Source organism: Cetorhinus maximus, chromosome 2 (genome assembly GCF_964194155.1).
Source record: "Cetorhinus maximus chromosome 2, sCetMax3.hap1.1, whole genome shotgun sequence".
Taxonomy (NCBI): Eukaryota; Metazoa; Chordata; class Chondrichthyes; order Lamniformes; family Cetorhinidae; genus Cetorhinus; species Cetorhinus maximus.
In genome coordinates this window covers 163,983,781-164,009,159 of record NC_135880.1, presented here as the reverse complement: position 1 = coordinate 164,009,159, position 25,379 = coordinate 163,983,781, and the positions used below count along the sequence as shown (strand labels likewise).

Here is a 25,379-nt window from a genome sequence, read left to right as displayed (position 1 = left end):
TAATTTATTTTATTACACTGGTGACCTGAGTCACTGTTTGGGAGTTATTCCGATATCATGTTCTTCTCTACGGTTTAACTTTATGTACTTCGATTGCTATAAAAGGAGCTTAAAAAGATAACATCCTGGAGAGTCCCTTTATCAAAAGGATAATTATGTTTTTTCATTTCTGGATTGCATTTTTATTTCCTGAATATTTTTTAATTCTTTTCTTAAGGAAAAAGGTTGAAAGCATCATCTTGGATACAGTGGTCAGAATTTTCCAGCCACCCACCACCCCCCAAATCTCCATTCACACCAGCGGGACTGGAAAAGGGGGCTGGAAAATTCCGACCAATATATTTTTTAAACTGTTTTGTTGTGCATTAAAGCTGAAGGCTGATTTGCGGCCTAGACAATATTTAGGTTTGTTTACTTACCTGCTGTTGTAAAGCTACCTAACTGCACAGTGAGCAGGCTGCATGCAGCGCCACCTCATTTGCACAATTATTCATAACTCTCTGCACACAGGTTTGCCAACTTTAATTGGGAGGGTGTGGGAAAGGAGAAGGGGAAAGAACCTCAGAAATCACATTTCATCTGAAATTGAAAGGGTTGCAAACATTTAAAGGCAGGAGGCTACGCAGAGGGCAACAGTTCTTCGAGCCTTTAGGCAAGCTCACATATCAATAAGTTGGCAGAGGCTGGAAAAGCTACAAGGCAGAGGGGAAAGACAAAAATACAATGAAAGGAAACTCAACGTGGAAACAAGAAACAGAACCTGCAAGCAAACTCCTGTGTCTTGCAGTTATAGTTCCATGTCTAGCAAAGTGTAGCTGGGTTGTCGGTGCTCAGCACCCGAGAGATGACAATGCATCTTACTCCACACTACCTCCAGGACCTGGGAACAAACACAGGGGGTAGACTTTCAGGAGTCAGGCATGTTAAGACTATCCAATGGATATCCCACGCCGAAAACACATGCAGTCAATTTATTGCAGTGTCAACTCCTTGCACAAACTTAACAGGTCCTTCATGGCATCTCACACATATCCATCCCACAGCATGACACACGTTGAAAATATAATGCCTTGCCACATGCATCTTTCAAGGGCATCGCACCTCAGGCTATTGTAATGTGGTGAGCAGCAAGGTGAGCTACTGATGCTCCACTCCACTGAGGTGCTTATCTACATGTGGCAGTGACAAAAAAGGAAAGGGGAAAGAAAAAGGGGAAAGAAAATCTAAAATGTCTCCATTTTAGAAACCCAGAAATCTGCACTTATTTCAGGAAATCTATTCAGATGCCAGGAAGTGAAGTATAAAACAAGGCAGGTTTTTACTTGTTTCTAGAACGATGAGGGTAGAAACACTCTCAACAGCATAATACAAAAACCAGGGAACTTATTGAAGAAGTGGCACAAAAATAAGCAGAGGTAAGGTGCAAATTCTCGTGCAATTGGGTGTTTCTGTTAATGTTGAACCAAATCAACAAATTTGCTACCTAGGAGAATCAGATCAATATTAAAAGCTAAAAAAAAACTAAAATATGAAAAATCAAGCTGCTCCAAATTAAGTTTCCACATTTGTTATTGCATGTGGCTATAATTTTAATCCCTTGCCAATGCCTTCTGTCTATTCATAGATGTACAAATGCTAGCAGGCGCTCCAGTGCATCTGCTTGTTTATTCAGTTACTCTGCTCTCAATTACAGTGCTTAGTCAATGCCCCTCAAAGCCACCAGGGGGAAGCATGCCTTTAACAAGAACTGATTCTGGATGAAAAGTTTGCATTTTCCAACAAACCTCCAAACAGAAAAGTGTCAAAGGAGTCTGGAATGGACCTGGTGAGATCGATGTGATTCAATAATATCAATTAACTTTCGTCAAGACTAGATTTTATTGAAAGATTTTGCTAAATCTTCAATACTAAGGCAGTTTCTTCACTATGGAGGCAGGGGGGTTAATTTGTGTAGGGCTCTCCTGCTTGTCCACACGAACACCACGGAAACATAGGGAAAAAAATGAAGTAAAGGGCTCAAACATTGGTTCTCACTGAGGAGGAATGAACAGGAAATGAACAAAGGCCTGATATGACAGCAAACTATATATGTGATACCATGCAAATAATTCAAGGCAGGTAGGTTTTAAGGAGCATCTTAAGGAACAAAGAGAGGGGGGATTACAGAGCTTAAGGTCAAAGGCAGCTGAAGGCATGGCCTCCAATGGTGCAGCAAGCTTTGTTTTAAATACTACTCCTCAAATCACCCCAACGGATGCAGTGTTAAAACATTTTAGAGACCAATACACAGGGCAGTGCATTTACCCCATTATCGTTCATGCTACCTATCACAATTATTCTGAAAGCCTTTTTTCGGTAGCCTATCTCCCTCATAGAATGTGTCGTAAGGCTTCGCTGCTCTGTTTTCATGTCTGACTGCAAACCTAGAGAAATCTATTCTAAACTTCTTCTGCTACTTTATTCACACAGGTTTCAGGCTGTGGAAGGGGGCGGGGGGTATTCTAGCCCAGGTGACACTCCTGATCCACTCTTAATCCTTTTCCTGGTACACTCTAAACCTTGCTGTCGTCTTTCATCTTAAGTAGATCTCTCACATCTTTTTGCATTGTTCAAGTTATCTCCTGTGAGCTCAGCTTTGTCTTTTTGGCCAAACACTTTCACCTTCTACAACTCCTCTCTTCAATGCTCAAGCCTGCTGAAGTCTTGAATAAGCCTCAAATCGGGTTTAGAAACAATTCAAACATCTCATAATCCTGGACAGAAGGCAACGAACAACAAGGAAAACAACAATTCAAGGGTTCGCATCCACTTCCGCCCCACCCACCCCTTGTTCATCAATTGCAGTGACTCCATGTTAGGATTCCTTGAGCACGGCAAAAAAATTGCCAAAGTGGCAATGGTTTGTGTATGAACACCTACAGGCTTTTCAACTGTTGAGTCATCACAGCCAAGCTAGATTCCATCCTCGCCCTGTATCCACATTTTCGAATTGGATATCGATCAGGGCTGGGAACCCGAGTGAGTTTCTGGGCGTTCTAGGTGATAGCACCAGTCCAATTGTTGCAACTTCACTGTTGCTTTGACAAATATCAGCCAATGGCACAAAGGTTCCTGGGTCAACGTCTGCTCTGTTTTACATGGCAACACTTCAAAGCATGATTACTCCTGCTCAAAATTTTCCATTTGTGATAACTGATCCAACTGCTCTACTTTTGCAGCTCCTTTTATGCCACTTTCTGAATCTATGTGCATGTTTTAATATCTTTTTTTTTATCTATTGGAATTTAAAAGAGTAAGGGGCAACTTGATTGAAACATATAATATCCTGACAGAGTAGGTATGGAAAAGATGTTTCCTCTTGCGGGAGGATCTAGAACTAGGGGGTCACTGTTTAAAAATAAGGGGCAGAATTTTACGGCAATGCGATTTTATGTTCCCGCCGAAGTCAATGGAGTTTAGAATGGCTCGCCGCATTTTAGGGCCCGTCCCCACAGCGATGGGGCCATAAAACTCTGGCCAACGGGTTGCCCATCTAAGGCAGAGGCGAGGAGAAATTTTTTTTCTCAGAGGGTTGAGAGTCTTTGGAACTCTGTTCCTCAAAAGGCAGTGGAAGTGGAGTCTTTTAAGGCAAAGCTAGATAGATTCTTGATTAACAAGGGGGTGAAGGGTTAACGGGGGTAGGCAGGAATGTGGAGTTGAGGTTGCAATCAAATCAGCCATGGTCTTACTGAATGAGTGGAGCAGGCTCGAGGGGCTGAGTGGCCTACGCCTGCTCCTAATTCGTATGTTTGTATGAATGTGTCAAAACTTTGGTTAAGTTAGAACAAAATATTAGTAAAAGAATGCATCTCAACAGGTAAAATCTTAAGACCAATAGGAAAGAATTACATTGAGGTGCCATGAATATAATATCTTAAATGGGATGGAAAAATGAGCAATGAGCACTGGGTCAAAGATTATGGAGACCTCAAAGACATCAGGTCATTTGTTCAAAACACACTACGCAATTAAATAAAGAAAAAAACATTTTAAAAAAATTGAATACACATTTTTGAATGGAATTGCTTTCTTTTCAGGCAAGCATTACAATTCACAATTAACAGAACTATTACAATTTCTTTGATAAGCAGTGAACCGTCTCACATAATCAGTGTGATCTCATCCAACAAACATCAAGCTATTTCCACTGCAACAGTTCACAGCATGTGGGAAGTAACTTCAACTTAATATCTGTTGGTCAATTATCTCTAATCGATTTTTAGAAGGTAATCAAAAAACTAAGACTGTAATGCAGGGCAGTCAAAACTGACTGGACAGTGTCTGGACAGTGCCACCATAGCCTTGGTGTGACTGTTCACAATATTGATAAATGCTTAATATGTTCATAGGACATTCTTCGCCCAGCAACAGTAATTTCTGGGCTAAATGATCTCAAAAAAAACGGAGATAAAGACCCCAACAAAAACATCAATTTTTGCCATTTTCAAATCATTCACTTCCAAATATCAATTAACCGTTGAATATAACCAAGCGCATCATATTGGTTAGGGAAGGATTACAAGTGTTATCTGTTAAGTTACTTACAGTTCTCTGGTGCTCTCCTTTTGAATTTAAATAAGCCTTGATTGCTGCCAATCCAGCATATTCACCCTGGGCACCACTATATAACAGAAATCAAAGTAAAAGCATGTAAATAATATTAACCGAAGAAGATGCGTGAACAATGGGTTATTGCTATTTTATAAACTGCCTTTTTCCTTAAGAATTTCCTCAACCATAAATAAGAGATTCTTTTCCCTGGAGGGTAATTTCTACCTCTTAAATCTAGGCAGGTACCTGGTTGGGATGATGCAAAAGTGCTGTGGGTTGACAAGACGCCCACACCACCAATTATTCAAGTGTAGCAGAGCAGCATCTACATCTGCCAAAGTCAGAGGAGGTTGATCCACCAGGATTTCCAGGGTCAACTAATTTACATGCTGCTGGCTGGACAAAGACATTATTCTTGCCAACAGGTAGTCAGTAGCCAAGAAATTTGTGAAGGGCATAGAGCATGTGGAAGGAGGAAGGCTTAATGAACAGGACTCCAATAACCCTTTCATAGTGTCGGAAGAAGTTTAATGACCTCACTGGGTTAGAAAAGGTAAGAATGTTTTCAGATGAATAACACGACAGGTAACAGAATCACAGTGAAGTACAAAATCACAGGGAGAGTGGATATTTCCTAGAACAGGTGAAGTACTGGCCTTTAGATAATCACATGATACTGTGCCCCTTGCCTCAAAAGCAGAGTCACCTAGCAATAATCACATCAGTATCTCTAATCTGTAACTATCTTCTGGAGGAGAAACTTGAGAAGGAACAGATAGTGTAGATGAGAAATTTATATGTGATCAGGCTCAGGGCACAAGGATACCAGAGAAACCTTCTAGCAACTGTACATACCTCCAAAACAAGACCTAATATGGGTTTGAACTGCAGAGAATAATTCTGCATTGTGACATTATTGATTGCCCAATTTGTTATTGCCACCTCAGCTCCTCAATACTTTATCAGTACAATATTCAACCAGCAACGTTAGTTAATTGGCACTGCTGCAAAACTTTGCCACATGCCAAAGGGAAACAAAGTATATTTTAAGCCACACGATGAAACCACATTTTAACGGCTCTTTAAGTTATTCAACGTGTCACAAAAGTCATGGTTCTGTAACAATAAGCCGTACAAACACATACCCAGTGCACAATAAAAGTACTACATTAAAATGGGGATTCTGAATATGTTTACGTACACTGCTCAAGCAGGTAATCAGATTAGGTAACATTAAAATAATCTATACAGAGGGCATGTCACCAATAACTGCAAGATACTGGTGCTTATTTTATCATAAGGATGGCAGACAAAAATGCTGAATCAGCATTTGATGTACTAACTGATTAACAAAATAGGGAAGAGCTGATGTCACCAGTGGTGAGCTGAAACCATCGCCCCTGCCACTGTGAACAGCACCTCAGTCTGGATCAACATTTGGCTTTCCTCAACAAGAAAATCTACTATTACTGGGGGTCTATTGTGCAGTGGAAGAGAAAGCTTCTTTCCCTCTAAATTTTCTTTCCACCTTTCTCAACAATTTTCTCCTCTCGGCTCACAGAGGCACTGATTCTTTCTGGCAATTCAGTTCCACAGGACCCGACTGCTCTCTGGCAGCTCGCCCAAGTAGGACGTGCTTTCCATACCAGTGACGACAGTGAGTGCTGGCAGGTAGTCCGGCTGCGTGAGCCCAATCAACTCACATCCACACACAAGCGGCTCCAGCCGGGACTGGTGGCGACTGATGCTTTTTCCTCCCAAAAGCATTAAGCCATCTCAAGAGCTTGGCTAACTTTACCAGAAGGATATGGAGATCCGTGTTTCATCTTTTCACCCCATGAATTTTGAAACTTCATCTGTTTTGTACACTTGTTGATTTATCAATTTCTGCATAGTTACAACCTTGGTTTTTTTTGGGGGGGTGGGGGACTGATGTTAATTGCTGATTCTGATTGCTGGTGTAATTGAAAGAGCTGTTTATCATTTTGCTGGTGCTCAATAACATGTCAGATTCTTTCAAAAAAAAACTCAACATTTTCAATAAAAAGATGGATTGGCAGTTTACGGATGACCACAATATAAATCTATCTCATTACGGTAAAAATTGAAAACAGTTTATCTGCTCATCGATGCAACAAACTTGGCACCAACATCTGAAATACCGTAAAGAAATAGTTTTTTTTTTAAATGGAAGAAATGGTTCAGCTAACTGTTCAAAAAGAAAATCCTAAACAGCTACCTAGAGGGTGGAAAAATCACTGGTTAAATATGAAAAGAGCTGAATCTTTTCTTTTTGTACTTCCATTCAGAAGTATTATCAATTCCAAAGTGCATCATTTTTCTTGATACTACCAATATCACTGGATTATTTTTATCATGTCCCAGTTATCTCAATTATGTATATAATATTGTTATTGTGCTAATTCATCATGTTCCTTTCTAATTAAACAAAGTCAATCAGAGTGCACTTGATGTGGATAACAGCCGTCCAAATTACAGTTTAGTAGACAGATTAGAATAATTTTATTACATACAGAGTACAAGAACACCCTTTAGAACATTTAGGAATTAGGGGAGTTAGGTTAGAAGAGAATCATTCCTGTAACAAAACAGATCACCGCTGACCACTGTCGAGGATCATACAAGGCAATGATTAACCTAGGTGATGTAACATTAAGCTTTTATTGCATATTGAATTGTATTGAGTCAGCACCTATGGAGGAGAAAACGAAAGACCAACTGTGGCTCAGTTCATAGCACCCTCGCCTTTGAATCAGAGGGTTGTGGGTTCATGTCCCACTCCCGGAAACCAAGAACTGTGAATGTACTCGAAAGAGTTACATGAGATCTGTTGATAACTCGAAAGAGTTACATTGCCAGTCTGAATTTCTATTTTTGATAACGGCATTCCTGTGGCCTAAAGCAGTTTTGTCAAGACGTACTGCTCGCTAAGATTGAGATCATCTGCTTCCCGCCTCTTCCTCTTGCCTATAAACCAAACATGCTTTTAAGATTCTCCACTTCTCTAGCATTGAACTTGCATCTTTCCCCAGTTTCTCTACCATCTCCCCTCAAGCACCTTCTGAGTTTATCTTGTCCGGAAACCCACCTCCTGCTTCCTCAATGTTATTCTCACTGAACTGCTGACCATCCAACTTCCCTTCCTGGCTCCCTTCTTAGCTGTTGTCAACCATTGTTAATGGTTCTCTCTCTTCAAAATTTGCCCCTCGCTCCTTCAACTCTGCTGTCATCAACCCTCTCCTCGAAAAGTGAACCCTTGACCCCATGGTCATTGCAAACTACCGCCTCATTTTCAATACGCTTTCCTCTCCAGGGTCCTTGAATGTCTTATCATCTGCCAAATCTGTGCATGTCTTTCTCGGAACTTTATGGCCTGAAGTTTTGCCACAACGGAGAGGGCAGGCTCTCTGTCGTGGCGAGAAAGGTGCAAGAACCCAGAAATCAGAAGCCCCCCCGCTCTTGAACAGGGCACTGTATTTTCACAGGGGTGGGACTGGAACTGGGCCAGGGCTCACCAGAGGCAGCTGCCATTAAAATCATCAGCTGTCTCCACTGCAGTGGGATTTGGGAGGGTCAGGAGTGTGAAACCTGGCATGTGCAGATTAGACTGGGTTGGAGCATGTCTGAACTTGGTGGACTCATTTGAATAGCCAGCGTAACCTTTTGGAGAGGTAAGGTACCCCTTTGGACCTGGTCCCAGGACACCTTTGGAGGAGGTAAGATGCCTACTGATAGAGGTCAGATGCCCTTTGGAATTGTTAAAAGTCGGCAGAAATGCATGTAAAAAGTGCATAAACTCATTATTGTCATGCTCATGGCAACTGTCAACAGACCTGTCAAAAGTTTCAGAAGGACCTGTCAAAACTATCAAGAGGACCTATCAGACTGTCAAGAGGACCTGTCAAGACCATCAAGATTGTCAAGAGGACCTATCAGAACTGTTAAGGAGACATGTCAAGACTGTGAGAGGACTTGTCAAAAGCAAGTGTCAAAGGGAGCTGTCCAGCTGTCAAGACCTTCAAAAGACCTGCCCTTTAAATTTTTTTGGGGAAAAAAAACGTCTAGAATGTTTTTTAAAAATGCTTGCTATGCGTCACAGGGGCATAAGGTGACATGGTTGGGGCACTGGGAGTGTGTGAGGGGGGTGAGGGCTGGAGGGATGTTTTTTGTTTAATTGTTTTTTTAATATTTCACACAGTGCCAGAGCACAGAGGCAGGCCTTCCAGTCAGTCCACCTCCGCACTCGTTCCGGGGCAGCGGGTCCGACTTCCAATGCAGCCCCCACCTCCGGAACGAAAATCCCAACTTCCGGGCCTCCTTTTCCTGGGTTGCATTCATGAGGCTGGGAATGTCCCGACTCTGAGCACCCGACCCTGGAGCGAAAATCCGGGGGCAGAATTTTCCCGTTGGCGTGAGGGGGTGGATCCCGCACGTCCGCGCGTTAAATGATGCGGGCTGATGTTGGGCGAGCACCCCAACGTCACCGTGTACCATCGTGATATTTTGTTGGGCGGGCGTGCGGTGATATCCACTGCGCGCCCACCATTAATTAACGGGCCACTTAAGGCCCTTGACTCACCAATCGACGCTGATTTTTCAGCACCCATGCAATCTTCGGGTTGGCGCACGGGCGCAACGGGCAGGCGGGTCGGACATATTTGTATAAACCTCATTCACGGGCGGGATAAAGGGCTCACTAGGGTCGCAAGTGTGCTCTCTCAAGTATTGATTTTTCAAAGTTTTTGAAACTTGCCTGTGTGATCTGCAACACTTCAAAACGCTTACTAGCTGCTTTGTCTGGACTCTTAACCCTCAGGTCAGCAATCTGCAGTGAGGAATCTTTCTTGGGCTTGCAGGTTTCTGGAAGCCTTCCCATAACCTGGGAATGGGAGCTGAACTGTCCACTGGAGGCACCTCCCCTGAGGAGGGAGGGCTAAAAAGGGGGAGGAGGCCAGGAGTGAACATTTAGCCTCCAGGGGAGCCACCTTTGAGAGGACAGGCGCAGGCACAAGGGGCACAGGGCCAAGAGGTAGGCCAAGGTAGAAGGGGCTGCAGAAGACACCACTATCCTGCTGCCAGGGTATACAGGCGGCGAAGCAGCTACCTCAATATGTCTGAGGTGCAGTGCCGAAGGAGGCTCCGTCTCTCAAGGGAGACAGTCAACTATATCTGTCAGATGATTGGACTTGAGATCTCCGCTGTGTGGGTGGACACCCCATGCCAGTGGCTCTGAAGGTCACAGCTGCCCTCAACTTCTATGCCTCTGGTTTCTTCCAGGGGTCGGTGGGTGATCTTTGCAGTGTCTCCCAATCAGCTGTCCACACTTGTGTCAAGCAGGTTACAGACGCTCTGTTCGGGCGTGCATTAACCTTCATCCACTTCTGCTGGGACCAGGCAAGCCAGACACAGTGAGCCAGAGGCTTCGAGGCCATCACGGGCTTCCCCGGTGTCCAGGGTGCAATAGACTGTACACATGTGGCCATCAAGGCGCCAGCAGGTGAGCCCGGTGCCTTCATCAACAGGAAGGGCTTCCACTCCATGAACGTGCAGATAGTGTGTGATCACAGGATACAGATTTTACAAGTCTGTGCAAGGTACCCAGGCAGCTCCCACGCCGCCTACATCCTTAGACACTCCCAGGTGCCGGGGCTCTTCAGTGCTCCAGCCCGGCTTCATGGATGGCTGCTGGGTGACAAGGGCTATCTCTTCAGAAGGTGGCTCATGACGCCTCTCCGCCATCCAAGAACAGAAGCTGAGCAGCGGGACAATAGGAGCCATGGCACCACAAGGCCTGTGGTGGGGAGAACCATCGGTCTTCTTAAGATGCGCTTCCGATACCTGGACCGCTCAGGGGACGCACTCCAGTACCCCCCAGATCGTGTCTTGGTGATAGCAGTTGCATACTGCGCTCTCCACAATCTTGCGCTGGAAAGGGCAGACGCTGTGGACGTTGAAGACGTAGACGCAGAAGCTGCAGCTGCACGTGATGAGTCCAGCAGTGAGTCCGAGGATGAGCATACACAGGGAAATGTTGAGGGGGCAGACGCTGACCTGGGCATACTCCAGGGAGGCAGGGACACCTGGGAGGCTTTAATCCAACGATCCACAGATGGACCTCCCAGACAAGTCTGGGCTGTAGCCTCCATACTCGATACCTAAGTGCCAAATCTGCCAGGTTAGGAACATTAACTAATGGCCTTGTCAATAAAGCTGAATGTCCCACAAAGCGCTCCTAACATTTTTGGAAATCATACACATGCAGAAGAAAAGAGGCATCCTCAGCCATGGTCACATGTCTGAATTTAATATCACAGGCAAAGAAACTTAATGAAACAAAATGACAAGGGTGTTCCAATTCAAAGCAAATCTTAAAGACCTCATCTCGGGTCAACACAAAAGCACCAATGATAAACCCGTGGTGTGCCTAAGGGGCCTTATGTTTATGTTTTCGGGTGCTATGTCTTGTTGCTGCCCCATCACTCGGAGTGGCATCTGAGACAGCCTGCTGACTCTGCTGTCCTGTTGGCCTCGATGACCTTGGCAGTCGTCCTCTTGCCCATGGAGCATGTGTTGGCCTCTCCTGGGAGAGAACTGCCAGTTCCACAGCTGGCATCTCCCCAGTCGTTGCAGCCTCACCGGATGCTACAGTCACTGGGAGAGGGGCGGCGGAGCTGCCACCCTCATCCGGAGCGCCCTGAGAGGAGCCCACAGAGACGACAGGCAGCTGCTGCGCCGTGAGGTCACTTCGGACCTCCCTGCTCACCATGGATGGATGGGCACCAAGCTGGGAAACTTGGTGCCCACACCATCTCCCACACTGGCACTGACCAGCTGAAGTCAATGCCGATGTGAAGGCTTGCTGGTGCCTGATGGGTCTCCTGGAGGAGGCTCTCCACGAAAGTTGCCACTGGAGGACATATGGCGCTCGAACATGTGGCTCATTGCTTCGGCGATCGTCTGCGTAGACTCCTCCACCACAGAGACCAAGCCAGGCACAGCCTCATGTATCTCCCCCAGATGCTCCCACACACCCGGCCGCATTTCATACCCCTGCTGCATTGCGGACAACTCCAGAGGCACATCATCAGGCACTGACTGAGCATGTGCCTGGTCCCCTGTAGTCCTCCAGCTGCTGGCGCCATGGGCACTCTCTGTCTCTGGCAGCTCCTCCAGCGACTGTGAAGTGCACTCTCCACTGTGACCTGGGACACTAGCCATGTTCTAATTCCCACTGAGGTGCTAGTATTTGCGCTGGTGCCTGCCTGGCAGAGATGGTGTGATGCTGTTGAGACTTCAGGGCCCTCAGGTGTGAGGGGGGGCCTCTGCTGCTCCTCCTCCCTGCCCTGCTCCGCTGATACTGAAAGGAAGAACAAGGACATTGGATCAGTTGATGTGGAGACAATGACAAAGTGCATCCCTGTCCCCCGGAACATTATCTGCTCATCTTTCCATAAGCAATGGTCAAGCCATGTTGCAAAATTAAATCACTGAACATTCAGCACTGCCATGGCTGTTGGGAGAACAATGCTGACCTCACTGCTGGGCATACATACCTGGCCGTGGCACCCCAGCCTCACCGACACCAGTGGACCTGGGCGCATGGCACCTCTCCACATCCAGGGCCTCCTGCTCAAAGTGGCTGAGAATGGCAATCTGCGCCTGGCCGCCGCCAGTCCTCACCCGCTCGGCGGCATTATGTACATACTTCTTTTGAAAATGAGAGACAAACATTGATTAGTGAAAATTAGTACATGGACTCTCTTCATGCACGGCCCACCCCAACCAGAGTGGGACATATCAGGGCTCCAGTGCCTCCTCACCCCGCTGCTGCCGAACACTCACACAAAGATGCTAGGCCTGTTCCCCAGCCCCCCACCCCCCCCACCCCCTTGGACACATGTTGCCTACAACACATTAGGCACCACACGGTGTATCCTTCCATAGCAAGAAGGCGCAAGCACATGGAGCGCAGAGGGCAGCAGATGGTTCATTGCCACGCCACCTTGAAGCTCCCCTCCCAGCATGTCATCACCCTGACTTTGACATGTCCTGCAGTTCCAGCACTGCGCCTAGGTGCAGCTCCTCCAGGTTGCCCCCAAAACAGTCATGTGGGTCTCAGTATACCACATGTTGTGAGCGCAGAACCCATCTCTTCACCACCCTCTCAGACTGACCTCGGCATGGGCAATATCTGCTGGCCCACCCAGCACATGCCGTCAATGACTCAATGCAGTCACTACACTCAGATTTGGGGGGGTCGGTGGGGGGCAGCAGGGGGGGAAAGCTGACCTGCTGGTTTAAGTGACCAATGCCAACATTGTACTCACCCTTCCAGAACGCAACAAGTTGTCGAAGTGCTTGCGGCACTGGATCCAGGTGCGCCGCACCACATCGCGGAAGCTCACCACCTCTGCCTTAGGCACCTTTTGTCATGTGGGGGGGGGGGGGGGGGGCTTCCTCCTCTCATCCTGGGGAACCAGCACATTCCACTGTGCTGCCATCTCCTCGAGGAGGGCAGCAAAGCAGTCATCGGAAAAACAAGGACCTACCCTCCTTGACATGTCCTGCAGTTCCAGCACTGCGCCTAGGTGCAGCTCCTCCAGGTTGCCCCCAACCTCCGGCCTGGCCTGCCCCGATGGCCTACCCTCCGGCTTGGCCTGCCCCGATGACCTACCCTCCGGACTTGCATAACCTCCATTGCCCCTCTACAGAGCCCTTCACCCAGCCACTGCGAGCAGCCTTTCCAAGGCTGCCAGGCCTTCCTTTATACAGACCGCCCGGTCGCCATTGGACCCGATGGGCTGAGCGCGCCCGCCACTGCCCGCCCACTCCGGCTATGCACGGGGGTCGTGAAGTACACCTTAATTGGCCCGCCCACATAAAATGGCGGCACGGATCCGATCACGAACGGCTTGTTCCACCCCCCAGCCATCCAGAAAATTCTGCCCCAGGCCTATGATTGAATCTCTCCAATTAGATTTCTACTGCTGTCACAGTAACAAAACGAATCTAATCGAAGTCACAAATGACATCCTATGTGACTGTGACAAAGGTAAACTTTCCCTCTTCATCCTTGTTGACCTACTGACATGGACGACCACGTCGTCCTCCTCTATCATCTCTCCATCACCATCCAGTCAGCTGGCACTGCTCTCATGTAGTTCCATTCTCAGGCTATGGCTGGATAAATAAGAATTACCAGCAATGGTTTCTCTTCCTGCTCTCACACCATTAACTCTCGTGTCTCCCAAGGATCTACCCTTCGCCCCCTCTTATCCCTCAGCTACATGCTGCCCCTCGACAACATCATGCGAAAACACAGTGTCAGTTTGTGCATGTATGCTGATAACATCCAGTTCTTCCTCACCACTACCTCTCTTGACCCCTTCACTGTCTCTAAATTAGCAGACAGCTTGTCAGGCAGCTAGTACTGGATAAATACAAATGTTCTCCAACTAAATATTGAGAAGCTCAAACTATTTCCACCTCGGTAACACCACCCGATTCTGCACCTTCATCAGCTCTTCTGCTGCTGACACCTTCATCCATGCCTTTCTTACCTCTAGGCTTGACTATTCTAATGCACTCCTGACGGGTCAGGGCATTCTACCCTCCATAAAATTATAGTTATGCAAAACCCTGCTGCCTGTATCCTTACTTGTACCAAGTCCCATTCAACCATCACACCTGTGGTTGGTGACCTACACTGGCATGTAGTTAAGCAACATCTCAATCTCAAGTTCTCATCCTTGTTTTCAAGTTCCTCCATGGCCTTGTCTGTCTCCATCTCCGTAATCTCCTCCAACCCTCATATCTAAGCTCCTCCAATTCCGGCCTCTTGAGCACCCCCAATTTTAATTGCTCTCCCAATGGTGACCATGCTTTCAGTTGCCTTGGCCCTAAAGTCCAGGGTTCGCTCTCTAAACCTCTCTGCCTCTCTCTCCCCTTTGAAGACAGTCCTTAAAACATACCTCTTTGAACAATCTTTTGTTTTTAATATTTCTTTATGTGGCTCGGTGTCAAATGTTGTTTGATAATGCTCTTGTGAATTGTTTTGAGAGATTTTACTATTTTAAAGGTGCTACACGAATGCAAATGGTGTTGTTCCTAAGAGGTTCATGATACTGTATTTATTATAGCTACAAATAAGTGAGCCCAAGCAAACGTAAACTAGCAAGAGACAAACTGCCTTTCAGAGTACAAAGATCCAAGCATTTAGAGGGTGTTGATTTTCATTTCATTTTGTTTTTCTTTTCCAGTTGGAGATCAACAAGTCTAATTAGCCAAGCTGTTGTTGGAATAAATGGGCAGAATTTAATCTGGTCCATGAGAGTGGGTAGTGAGGTGGGGGAGGAGGGGGCACAGAATCGGTAAGGAAGGCAGGGAGTGAAGTGCCTGTCACCTTCACGACTCTGTGATTGAGTTAGGGGCTGGGAACATCGAGGATGTTCTTCCTGCCCAACGGCCAACTGAGGCTGCTGAGCAGCTATTTAAGGACCTCTTCCCAGGAGGAGGGCCTGCCTAGTAAAAGCTGGCAGTCTGTTTGCGAGCATGGAGGGTATGGGGGGGTTGGGGGGGTTGACCCTCCTTATCTGAGGCTCTGTGGACCACAGAGGGCCCTTCTGGATGGCAAGGGCTGCCCCACGGAAAAACCACCCCCACCCTCACCAGCGACCCCACACCACCCCATCTCCGGGATCTGGCTGACTGGCTCCAGTGAGCCCAACCCCATGCACCTGAGTTCTGGGGCTTGCTCCATTTTGCTTGCTCCTGGCTGGGCGCATTCCCAGCAGTGACCACCATTCTGCCATCCCTCCAATGACTCGGCAGCTCTTGGAGATGGGATCTCTGCCCTTAAGGGGACGGGAGTGCAGTTAATTGCCTGATAGGCTCCCGGGAATGACCAAGGCAGGGTCACCCTGGCTTTCCTGCCAGTTGTTGGATGGGCACCACCGCTGGCATTAAGTTCAGCCCATCATTTCAACCAGTAACCAGAGCGCCATTAAATATGGCAGCAGAGAAGTCCGTGATAAGCAAGACAACAGGAATCCCACAAGAATAGCAGTTGTTGTACTAGAGGGATTACATTTATTATGTGACTATTTTGCTGGGGCAAGAGCAAAACTTAATAGAAGATAGAATATTAAAAAGTTGAAGGCTTACCTGTTTGGCTGGAAAGAGATTTTGTCATATCCAGTTATTTCACACAAATCCCGTTCCAGCTCATGGAATAACTGCTGGTACCCTTGAGCCTGATCCAGAGGTACAAAAGGATGGACGTTTCCAAATTCCAGCCAAGTGATGGGCTGCAGCAAAGTGTTGGGAGCAGGGTCAAAGGAGGAAACACAACACTCATTATAAAATCTATCTTGTAACTATACCTTATGCATTTTCGTACAACTTTCAAAACACACACAAATGACATGTATACTGGATTACATTACACAGTAACCTATTTAATTAAATGCCTGCGTCCTAATGATAATACAGATAAAGATCTCTACATCCCGCATGATTTCCGTATTCTTTGGCATTAAATTTTATGTGCCTTAGAACAGGTTCATCCAAGAAAGGTTTGGTAGGGGTGGACCTCTGGTTCCAGTGTTTGGAAGTTATTGTTTGATTTTGACATTTTATCGTGGATGTACAATGGATGTTCCCCGGAGACTGTGGGAGACAACCAGTGAAAAATCAAAGTTACAGACATCTGATTGTTTCATCATTTGCACCTATATGCTCCCTCTGTGACCTAGATATTCACTGCGCAGATGTGAAGTAGGATTGAGTAAATCTTTCACTTTACTTCAAGATTTTCTTGTGACTACAAACTGAGAGGTTAGTGGTAGATGAGGAGATCGCCTTACCCATGACCTTGTGCATGTACAGTTCACGATAGGTGGCCAGTGTCCTTTGAACACATTCAGATAAGTATATCTTAAAACCCTCCCTTTAAGGATTGCCTGTTAGCATACAAGAGGAACTGGTCTTCCTATGTGCAGCTGGTGCCAGTTGTTCCAAGGCAAACTAGTCTTGCCGTTGGGGCCTAAAACAGTTATTGCGCAAAACCTGTTTCAGGCATAGCCACTGCAATCTGATTTCCTGGTCTTTACCAACATGGTAGGCACACACAATTCCAGCAATTAATGAGTGTGCCTAACATGCTGGAGGCTGAGGTAGCCATTTAGCACCTGTGCAGCCAAATTTCTAGGTCTGAATATCTGGTTAGGAAGTCAGTGCTGCAAGCACAAGCCCTTGCACCGAAAATACACTTGTGAATCCTCACCATCTTGTAAGCAGATCTGAACCAGCTAGTTTTGCCCTCCTGAATAGGCAAGACTAGCATTGTGCTGATTAGTCAAGTAGTTCACATTGTGTTCAACTTGAGGAAATACAGATAGTTAACTTTGTCGCTAGAGTGATAACAAGGAATAAGGCACACTTACAGTGAGTTCTGAGGAACTGTTCAGCTTCATTGTGCAAGACCCCTGGTTCAAATAGAGGAAACAAAATGTGTAATGTGCAACCTCTAAACTCTGTGGTTACATACTGAAGCAGAAAAAAGTTTGAAAATAACAGTCACCCACCAGCGGTATCATGCTGTGAACTAGAGAAATATCTTTATTTTCTAATTTCTTCATGTATCGGACAATATTTGTTTCTGAGTGATAACTGAAATATACAAGTAAACATATGAAGTGCCTAAAACATGCAGTTATGTATAAATAATAGAATCATTAACTGAATATAGAGCTTGACACATAACATTGAAACAGTTGAAAACAAACATTTTGTTTAAGGCAGGATAATAAATTCTGGTTATTGTAACATAACAACACACTGAAAAAAATGACAAGTGTGAAGTGTCAAGGCTGGCCTCATATCTTAAGGCCTTCATTATAATTTAGGAAAGATTTTCCATATGGGGCAGGGAAAAATATCGTCAAATCCCATTAAAATTGTATGGTAAAAGCAAAATACTGCAGATGTTGGAAATCTGAAATAAAAAGAAAATGCTGTAAAAACTCAGCCGGTCTGACAGCATCTGCGAAGAGAGAAACAGAGTTAACATTTTGAGTCTGTATGACCCTTCTTCAGGGCTGAGTTTTTCCAACATTTTCTGTTTTTATTTAAAATTGTATGGAATGTGTTAGTATGTTGAAGACAACCTAATGATATCCAAATAAACCTAAAATTAAGGGGCTTCTGTTATGTGGAAAGACTAGAGAAACTAGAAGTATTCTCCTTAAAGCAGAGAAGGTGAAGGGGACATTTGATACAGGTATTCAAAATTATCAAGGTTTTTGATGGAGTGGATGAGGAGAAACTATTTTGACCGTTTAGTAGCCAGAAGACACAGATTTAAGAACTGGAAAAAAACAGTATTGGGGGGCGGGGGCGGGTGGAGGAATGGGAATATATTTTTTTCTGCAGTGAGTTATGATGTTCTGGAAAGCACCTGCTTAAAAAAGTGTTGGAAGCAGATTTAATAGTAACTTTCAAAGGGATTTGGATACATACTTGAAAAGGAGAAAATTACAGGGCTATGGGGAAGGGCAGCGCAGGGGGCTTAAATAGTTCACTCTTTCAAAGAGTCAGCACAAGGATGGTAGGCTAAATGGCCTCTTCCTCAAAGTATATATTCCGTCTATCAATATTAATAGTAAATAAAATCCCATGGCTTTTCGATGGGAACCTAAATACACTTTTGAAGATGAATTGAAAGATTTGATGATGATTTGGGGGTGTGGAAGGGGAATTTAAACAAAGCTGTTAACCTCCCAATACTCTTCCACTCAAAAGGCGTACACAGGACTTAAAATGACTAGATATCCCTCTATCATAGGGCGCAGATGGTCAAGATGAACATATTTTCCAAATATATAGGCTAGTAACTTAGGGCAAACCAGAAACATTTTAACAAGGAAGAGACCGATACAAATACAAACTGTGACAGAAAAGGTTACAAACTGTGACAAGTGGACCCACTTAGTGTAGCTCACTTACTCTTATCCGCACACAGTGGCTTTCCTTCAATGGATTAAGCTGCAATCTTAGCACAAGGCTTCTTACTAACCTGTTGAAGACTGGATGTGAAAGGAATTTGCTTGTCCTCTTAAACTGTGTGGCCAAGATACCCTTTGGTTCATCTCCCATGCTCTCAGCTATCAACTCCTTAAAATAAAACATTTAACACAGTAACTCTTGTAGATTGCACCGAACTATTTTTAAAAAATAACTTGGAAGAGCTATAGTCAAGTGTATTTTGATGCTATTTAAATGCAAGGTCTCTCTTTCACCTTTTAATTAAATTTTACTCCATTACCCCCTCCACCACGAGAAAGTTACACTCTGTACTTTTTATTTCTCCATGAGGAGAGTAAGTTGAAGCACTGCAAACATAACTTACCTGTAAAACGCGCAATACATATGCATCACAGAAATGGCTAATACACTGCAACAAAAAATACTTACAGCAGACGATTCACAGCCAAAAACCCAGAGAAGGTCATCTAAGTCTCTTTCAGTCACTGTTTCATCCAGGGACACCCCCAGCTGTCAGATGAAAGAAAACATTAAATGTTAAACCAAACAGATGGTTCACCACCTACTGTACCAACAACAGCAAGCTTGCACTGCAATTCTGCTGCACGCTTACAGGAATACAGAACATACAGGGCGGACATCAAAAAGGAAATCAGGAAAGCAAAGAGAGGGCATGAAAAAAATATTGGCAAATAAAATCAAGGAAAACCCAAAAATGTTTTATAAATACATGACTAAGGAAAGAGTAGGGCCAATTAGAGATCAGGAAGATAACCTGTGTGTGGAGATGGACAACATAGGCTCTTGCTGTCTGTCTACACAAAAGAGGGGGATGGTGCAGACAATGTAGTCAAGGAGGAAAAGTGTGAAATATTGGCTGGGATAAACATATTGAGCGAGCAAATATTAACATGATTAGCATCTTTGAAAGTAGATGAATCACCAGGCCCAGATGAAATGGAGGGAAGCGGCGGTGGAAGTAGCAGAGGTTCTGAGCATCATTTTCCAATCCTCTCTGACTACAGGCATGGTGTCAAAGAACTGCTAACATTGTACTGTTGTTTAGAAAGGAAGAAAGGGAGAGACTGAGTAATTAGAGGCCAGTCAGCTTTTCCTTGGTCATAAGAAAATTATTGGAAAAAAGTTCTGAGAGGGAGTACTAATTGTTATTTAGAAAGGCACAGATTATCAAAGAAAGTCATTGTGGATTTGTTCACGTCAGTTCATATCTGACTAACTTGATTAATTTTCTGAGGAGGTAACAAGAAGGATCAATGAGGGTAGCACACTTGATGTGGTCTACATATATTTTAGAAAGGCTTTTGACAAGGTCCCATATAGCAGACTGGTCAGAAGAGTAAAAGCACTTGGGGTCCAAGGAAATATGATAAGCTGGATCCAAAACTGGCTCAGTGGCAGGTTGAGGGGTATTTTTGTGACTGGGAGGCTGTTTCTAGTGGGGTTCTGCAGGGCTCAGTCCTGGGTCCCTTGCTTTTTGTGGTATATATAAACTACTTATACTTAAACGTAGGTGACATGATAAAGAAGTTAGTAGATGATACAAACATATGCTTGATAGTGAAGAGGAAAACTGTAGGCTACAAGAAGTTATCAATGGACTGATCAGGTAGACGGAAATGATGCAAATGAATTCAATCTGAAAATGTGTGAGGTAGCACCTTTGGGGAGGACAAATGAAGCAAGACAACAATAAACAGGGAGATACTAAGAAGCTGTGTTAGCCATGAGAACAGAAGAGCAATGAGGAAGTTCTCGGCATAGTGAAGGATGAAGGATTGTTAGTGTCATCAAGAAAAGGCAACAACGTTGGATTGGCCCTATTCTCTGGCATAAAAACTTGATGGAGGAGGTGACTGAAGGAAGATTAGAGGGATGTAGGCCAAGAGGGAGAAAGAGAGTGATGATGTTGGACAATTTGAAATGGAAGAGGAAAGCACAAGACGGCGAGGCATGGAGAAATGAGCAAATGACTGGCCTTTAGGAGGATCACTACCACTGAGAAAGGTAGAGGAAACAGAGGGATCTTGGAGTGCATGTTCACACTTCCATTAAGGTGGCAACTCAGAGGTAAGGTGGGTTAAGAAGGCATACATAATTGCTTCCTTTATTAGCCAAGGTTATCCTTGAGCTGTGTCAAACTGTTAAAACCAGTTATGCAACAGCTAGAATTCTGGTGACTGCATTAAGGTAAGGATGTGACTGTACTTGAGAGGGTACAGAGGGGATTTATAACAGTTATGTTATGTGTTGCCAGGACTGGAGATTTTAGCTATAAGAATAGGTAGGGTGGGATTGTTTTCTCTGGAGACCGAGGGGAGATTTAATTGAGGTGCTTAAAATTATGGGAGATGTAGATAGATGGAAGTGGATAGGAAGAACCTATTTCCATTAGCATGGAGCTCAATAGCCAGGGGGCACAAATTTAAAGAAATTGACAACAGGATTAGACGGGAGTTGAGTAGAAAGTTTTTCACCCAGAGCATGTTGGAGATCTGGAATCACTAGATGAAGAGGTGGTAGAGGCAGAAACTCTCATTGTGCTTAAAAAGTACTTGGATATGCAGTTGAAGTGCTGTGACCTACAAGGCGGCAGACCAAGAACTGGGAAGTGGGGTTTGGCTGGATAGCTCTTTCTTGGCCAGCATAGACACAATCTGCCAAATGGCCTCCTTCTGACCCTGCTGGTAGCTTTGAAACAGCATGGTCGGACAAGTTAGCACTTTCAGGAGAGGAATTCATGTAACATCACCCAACTCAGCTCAATATCACTAAAAATTATACATACTTGAAGGGAGAGTGCAGGGGGAGATGGCGGCATAGTGATAATGTCACTGGACTAGTAATCTGGAGCTCCATGTTAATGCTTTGGGACATGGGTTCAAGTCCCACCAAGGCAGCTTGTGGAATTTAAATTCAATTAATAAATCTGGAATATAAAGCTAGTCTCAGTAATGGTGACCATGAAACTATCATGAACAATGTCATAAAAAAACCATCTAGTTCACTCATGCACTTAGGGAAGGAAATCTGCCATTCTTAGTGCGTCTGGCTTACATGTCACTCCAGATCCACAGCAATATGGTTGACTCTTAACTGCTCTCTGAAATGGCCCAGCAAGCCACTCAGTTCAAGGGTAATTAGGCAACATATGCTGGTGCAGCAATGTCCACATCCCATGAAAGAAAAAAGGACATCCAAGAGCAGCACTAGGCATACCTAAAAGTGAAGTGCCATCTTGGTGCAGCTACAACAGAGAACTACTTGCTTGCCAAACAGCGGAAGTAGCATGCAATAGACAGAGCTGATCCCACAGCCAATGGATGAGATCTAAGCTCCATGCCACATCTAGTCGTAAATAGTGGAAGACAATTAAACAAGTAACTAGAGGAGGATGCTCCACAAATATCCCCATCCTCAATAATGGGGGAGCCCAGCACATCAGTGCAAAAGACAAGGGTGAAGCATTTGCAACCATCTTCAGCCAGAAGTGCCGAGTAGATGATCCATCACTGTCTCCTCCAGACGTCCCCAGCATCATAAATACCAATCTTCAGCCAATTTCATTCATTCCGGGTGATTTCAAGAAATGGTTGAAGGCACTGGGCCCTGACAACATTCCTGCAATAGTACTCAAGACTTGTGCTCCAGAACTTGGTGCACCTCTGGCCAAGCTGTTCCTGTACAGCTACAATGCTAGCATCTACCCAGCAATGTGGAAAATTACCCAGATATTTACTATTCACAAAAAGCAGGACAAATGCAACCCAGCCAATCACCATCCCATCAGTCTATTCTCGATTATCAGCAAAGTGATGGAAGGGGTAATCAACAGTGCTATCAAGTGGCACTTACTTAGCAATAACCTGCTCACTGATACTCAGTTTGGGTTCTGTCAGGGCTACTCAGTTCCTGACCTCATTACAGCTTTGGTCCAAACATGGACAAAAAACTGAAACATGAACTCAAGAGGTGAGGTGAGAGTGATTGTCCTTAACATCAAGGCTGCATTGGACCGAGTGTGGCATCAAGGAGCCCTAGAAAAGTTGAAGTCAATGGGAAACAGGGGGAAAACTCTCCATTGACTCTCCATTGACATGTCGGGGGACGCTAATACTAATTTCACCGTTCTGCCAGCCTGTCTGAGATCAGCTAAAGCAATGCAGACAAGAGTTCAAGGGCCTGATTTTGAGCCCCCACAAGGGTCAGAGATGGAGGCAGACGGGCGCCAAAAATCGTCCTGCCGGCCTGTGTGCTGGTTCCCCACCTCCACCCCACCCTCGGGCCGTTTTCCCAGAGATGGGATTAGGGGGGGCGGGGGCGGAAACAGGACAATCAGCAGGAAACCAATTTCGCTAAAACACAGCCACTTAACGCTAACTGAAGGAGACCGACTGGGTTTTCCAGTCGGCCTCTGGGTTTCCTGGAGGCGAGGGAGGCAATTTCCAGTTTAGCCGCCTACAGGTGCCCTCCTGGCCGCAGACAGGACGGCCAAAGTTCCAGGCAGGCTTACAGGTTCTCCCCGCCTGCCTAAGTGCAGCAGCTGCCACAGGCTGCCTGAAAAGGGAAGCCCACTCCAACCCCACCCCCCCCCACTGACAGTGGTGTCCTGGCTACAAAGGCCATTTTTTATTCCAAATTATATAAAGTTGGAGAGAGGACGCCTTCATTTTGAAGCACCCTCTCCCTAGCTTACCATATGGCACCCTGCTGCTGCTTCTAAGCCTGAAGGCTTCTGGTTGGCCCTCCATCTTCGAGAGCCCACCCGCTGCCTATAATTGGGCAGAGAGTCCGTCTTCTCAGTATTAATTGGCCGTTCCAGGGAAAAATCACAATGAGCGAACGTTTCCCACACATTGTGAAGTTAATTCCTGACCACATTTGAGCTGGACAGCGGGGTTCAGAAGCCTGCAAGGAAAATCCAGCCCCAAATCTACTCTGGCTTGGCAGCGCATTAGGTAATGCATTAGCCTACTAAGTAATAGTCAGGAATCAACCTGTGTCTTTTTCTAGAAAGGGCACGATATCCAAATTTTGAAGATCGATAGAACGGTTTAAAATTGTCCAATAGAAGGCAATACCATATAAAAGTTAACTCACCATACAACTGCCATATCCTCGGAAGTTCATCTGCCGTTGGGCAGCCTTGCTAATTATCTCCTGGGTCGCCACACCACAGTGGATCTTCAGTGTGTCAAAAAATAATTCATGCTGTATTTTATGCCCAGCACGTTTCAAACCTGATTAAGAAGAGATTAGGTCAGAATTGCATTTAGTGGCAGATTTAAAATAAAATTTTACTTCCATTAATAAGTCTTACCTTCAGCCAAAATTAAAGTAGCATTGTGTACTCTCTTTGCAATGTGTTTCAGTCCATTAGGGCCATGATAAATAGCAAACATTGCGGCCATGTTGGCCAAAAGTGCCTAAAATTAGAAGGAAAGGCATTAAAAATATATGTTTCAAGAGAAATGGAAGAAATAGAACATTTGTTTTGTCAGAAAGAAGTCTGTGTCACAATCTTATCTAAAAAGCATGCCAACTACAAATTCAATAGAGAATTCTAAAGATCCATATACAAAATTGGATCTTGTGTGCATTTTGTCCACACACTTGGGAGTGTCATATTTCAGCCCATGTTTATGTACATTTCAGCGTCCCACGTATACTTTGCCAGCTCAAATTCACTTGAGAAACGGGCAATGCTCCAAACACAAAAGATGTGATAACTTCCAGTGAAAACAACTGAAGGCATTGAAAATAAGCAATCTAAAATAATCAGCCAACAAAATACACCAATACAAAGAAGAAAGGAGAACTGAAGAAATGTTTTTTTAAATTCATTCATGTCATAGGAGTGTCACTGGCTAGGCCAGCAATTATAGCCCATCCGTAATCGCCCTCAAGATGTTGCCACTGACCCAGCACCTTGAACACAACTGAGTGGCTTGGTAGGGCATTCCAGAGGGCAGTTAAGAATCAACCACATTGCTGTGGATCTGGAGTCACATATAGGTCAGACCAGGTAAGGACAGCAGGTTTCACTCCTTGGAGGGAATTAGTGAACCAGATGGGATTTGCAGCAATCCAGCAATTGCACGGTCACCATCACCAATAAAGCTTTTTAATTCCATATTGAATTGTTCTATAATAATATGGAGCTTTCCTCTGTCTGCACTTTTCTGATTGGTCAGTGCATTGGTTTAGTGGGCGGTGCCTGGTGTATTCAGGGGCACGTGGAAAGCACAGAGTATATGAGGCATGATTTATATTAAATTGAGGGGTTAGAGAGAGCAGCTAAAGTCAGACTTCGCAAAAACCGCACTGTTGTTATATTTTTATTTGTTGTGAATAATTTTATTGTCTCTTTTTCTGGCTGGCTGAACAGTCTGAAGCTGACGGGCATCAAACCTGTCTCTCCCGCCATTTCCAAAACCCCGGCTGCAAAGAAAGGTCGGAGCCGACCCCCAAAGGACGCCTCCATCTGATATTCCCCTCTTCCCCGCACCCTCCTAAACCAAGAGGAGACATCTCATCCTCCTCCGATGAATGTAGACCATGAAATCAGAAAGTGTGAGGAGCGGGGCTCGAAGGTGTGTCTGTCCACAGGCTCTTTGACACTCACCCGACACCTTAAAAAAGAGCCTTACTTTTCTGTGAGCTTTGGTTAATGGTTTCTGCTCTGAGGCATAGCTGCTCTGGTGTGG

General features: G+C 45.1%; 1 protein-coding gene across 1 annotated transcript in view; it reads right to left on the bottom strand.

Annotated features, from left to right (window-relative positions):
* The window catches only part of gldc (glycine dehydrogenase (decarboxylating)), a 180,250-nt gene that overhangs the window by 69,752 nt on the left and 85,119 nt on the right, over positions 1 to 25,379 (bottom strand). The window contains exons 9-16 of the mRNA XM_078570563.1: positions 23,993 to 24,098; positions 23,773 to 23,912; positions 19,084 to 19,164; positions 18,686 to 18,783; positions 17,196 to 17,280; positions 17,055 to 17,096; positions 15,775 to 15,917; positions 4,585 to 4,660 (exon numbers count right to left, since the gene is read on the bottom strand). Of these exons, the coding sequence (XP_078426689.1) occupies positions 4,585 to 4,660; positions 15,775 to 15,917; positions 17,055 to 17,096; positions 17,196 to 17,280; positions 18,686 to 18,783; positions 19,084 to 19,164; positions 23,773 to 23,912; positions 23,993 to 24,098 (771 nt within the window). The remainder of the gene's footprint in view (positions 1 to 4,584; positions 4,661 to 15,774; positions 15,918 to 17,054; positions 17,097 to 17,195; positions 17,281 to 18,685; positions 18,784 to 19,083; positions 19,165 to 23,772; positions 23,913 to 23,992; positions 24,099 to 25,379) is intronic.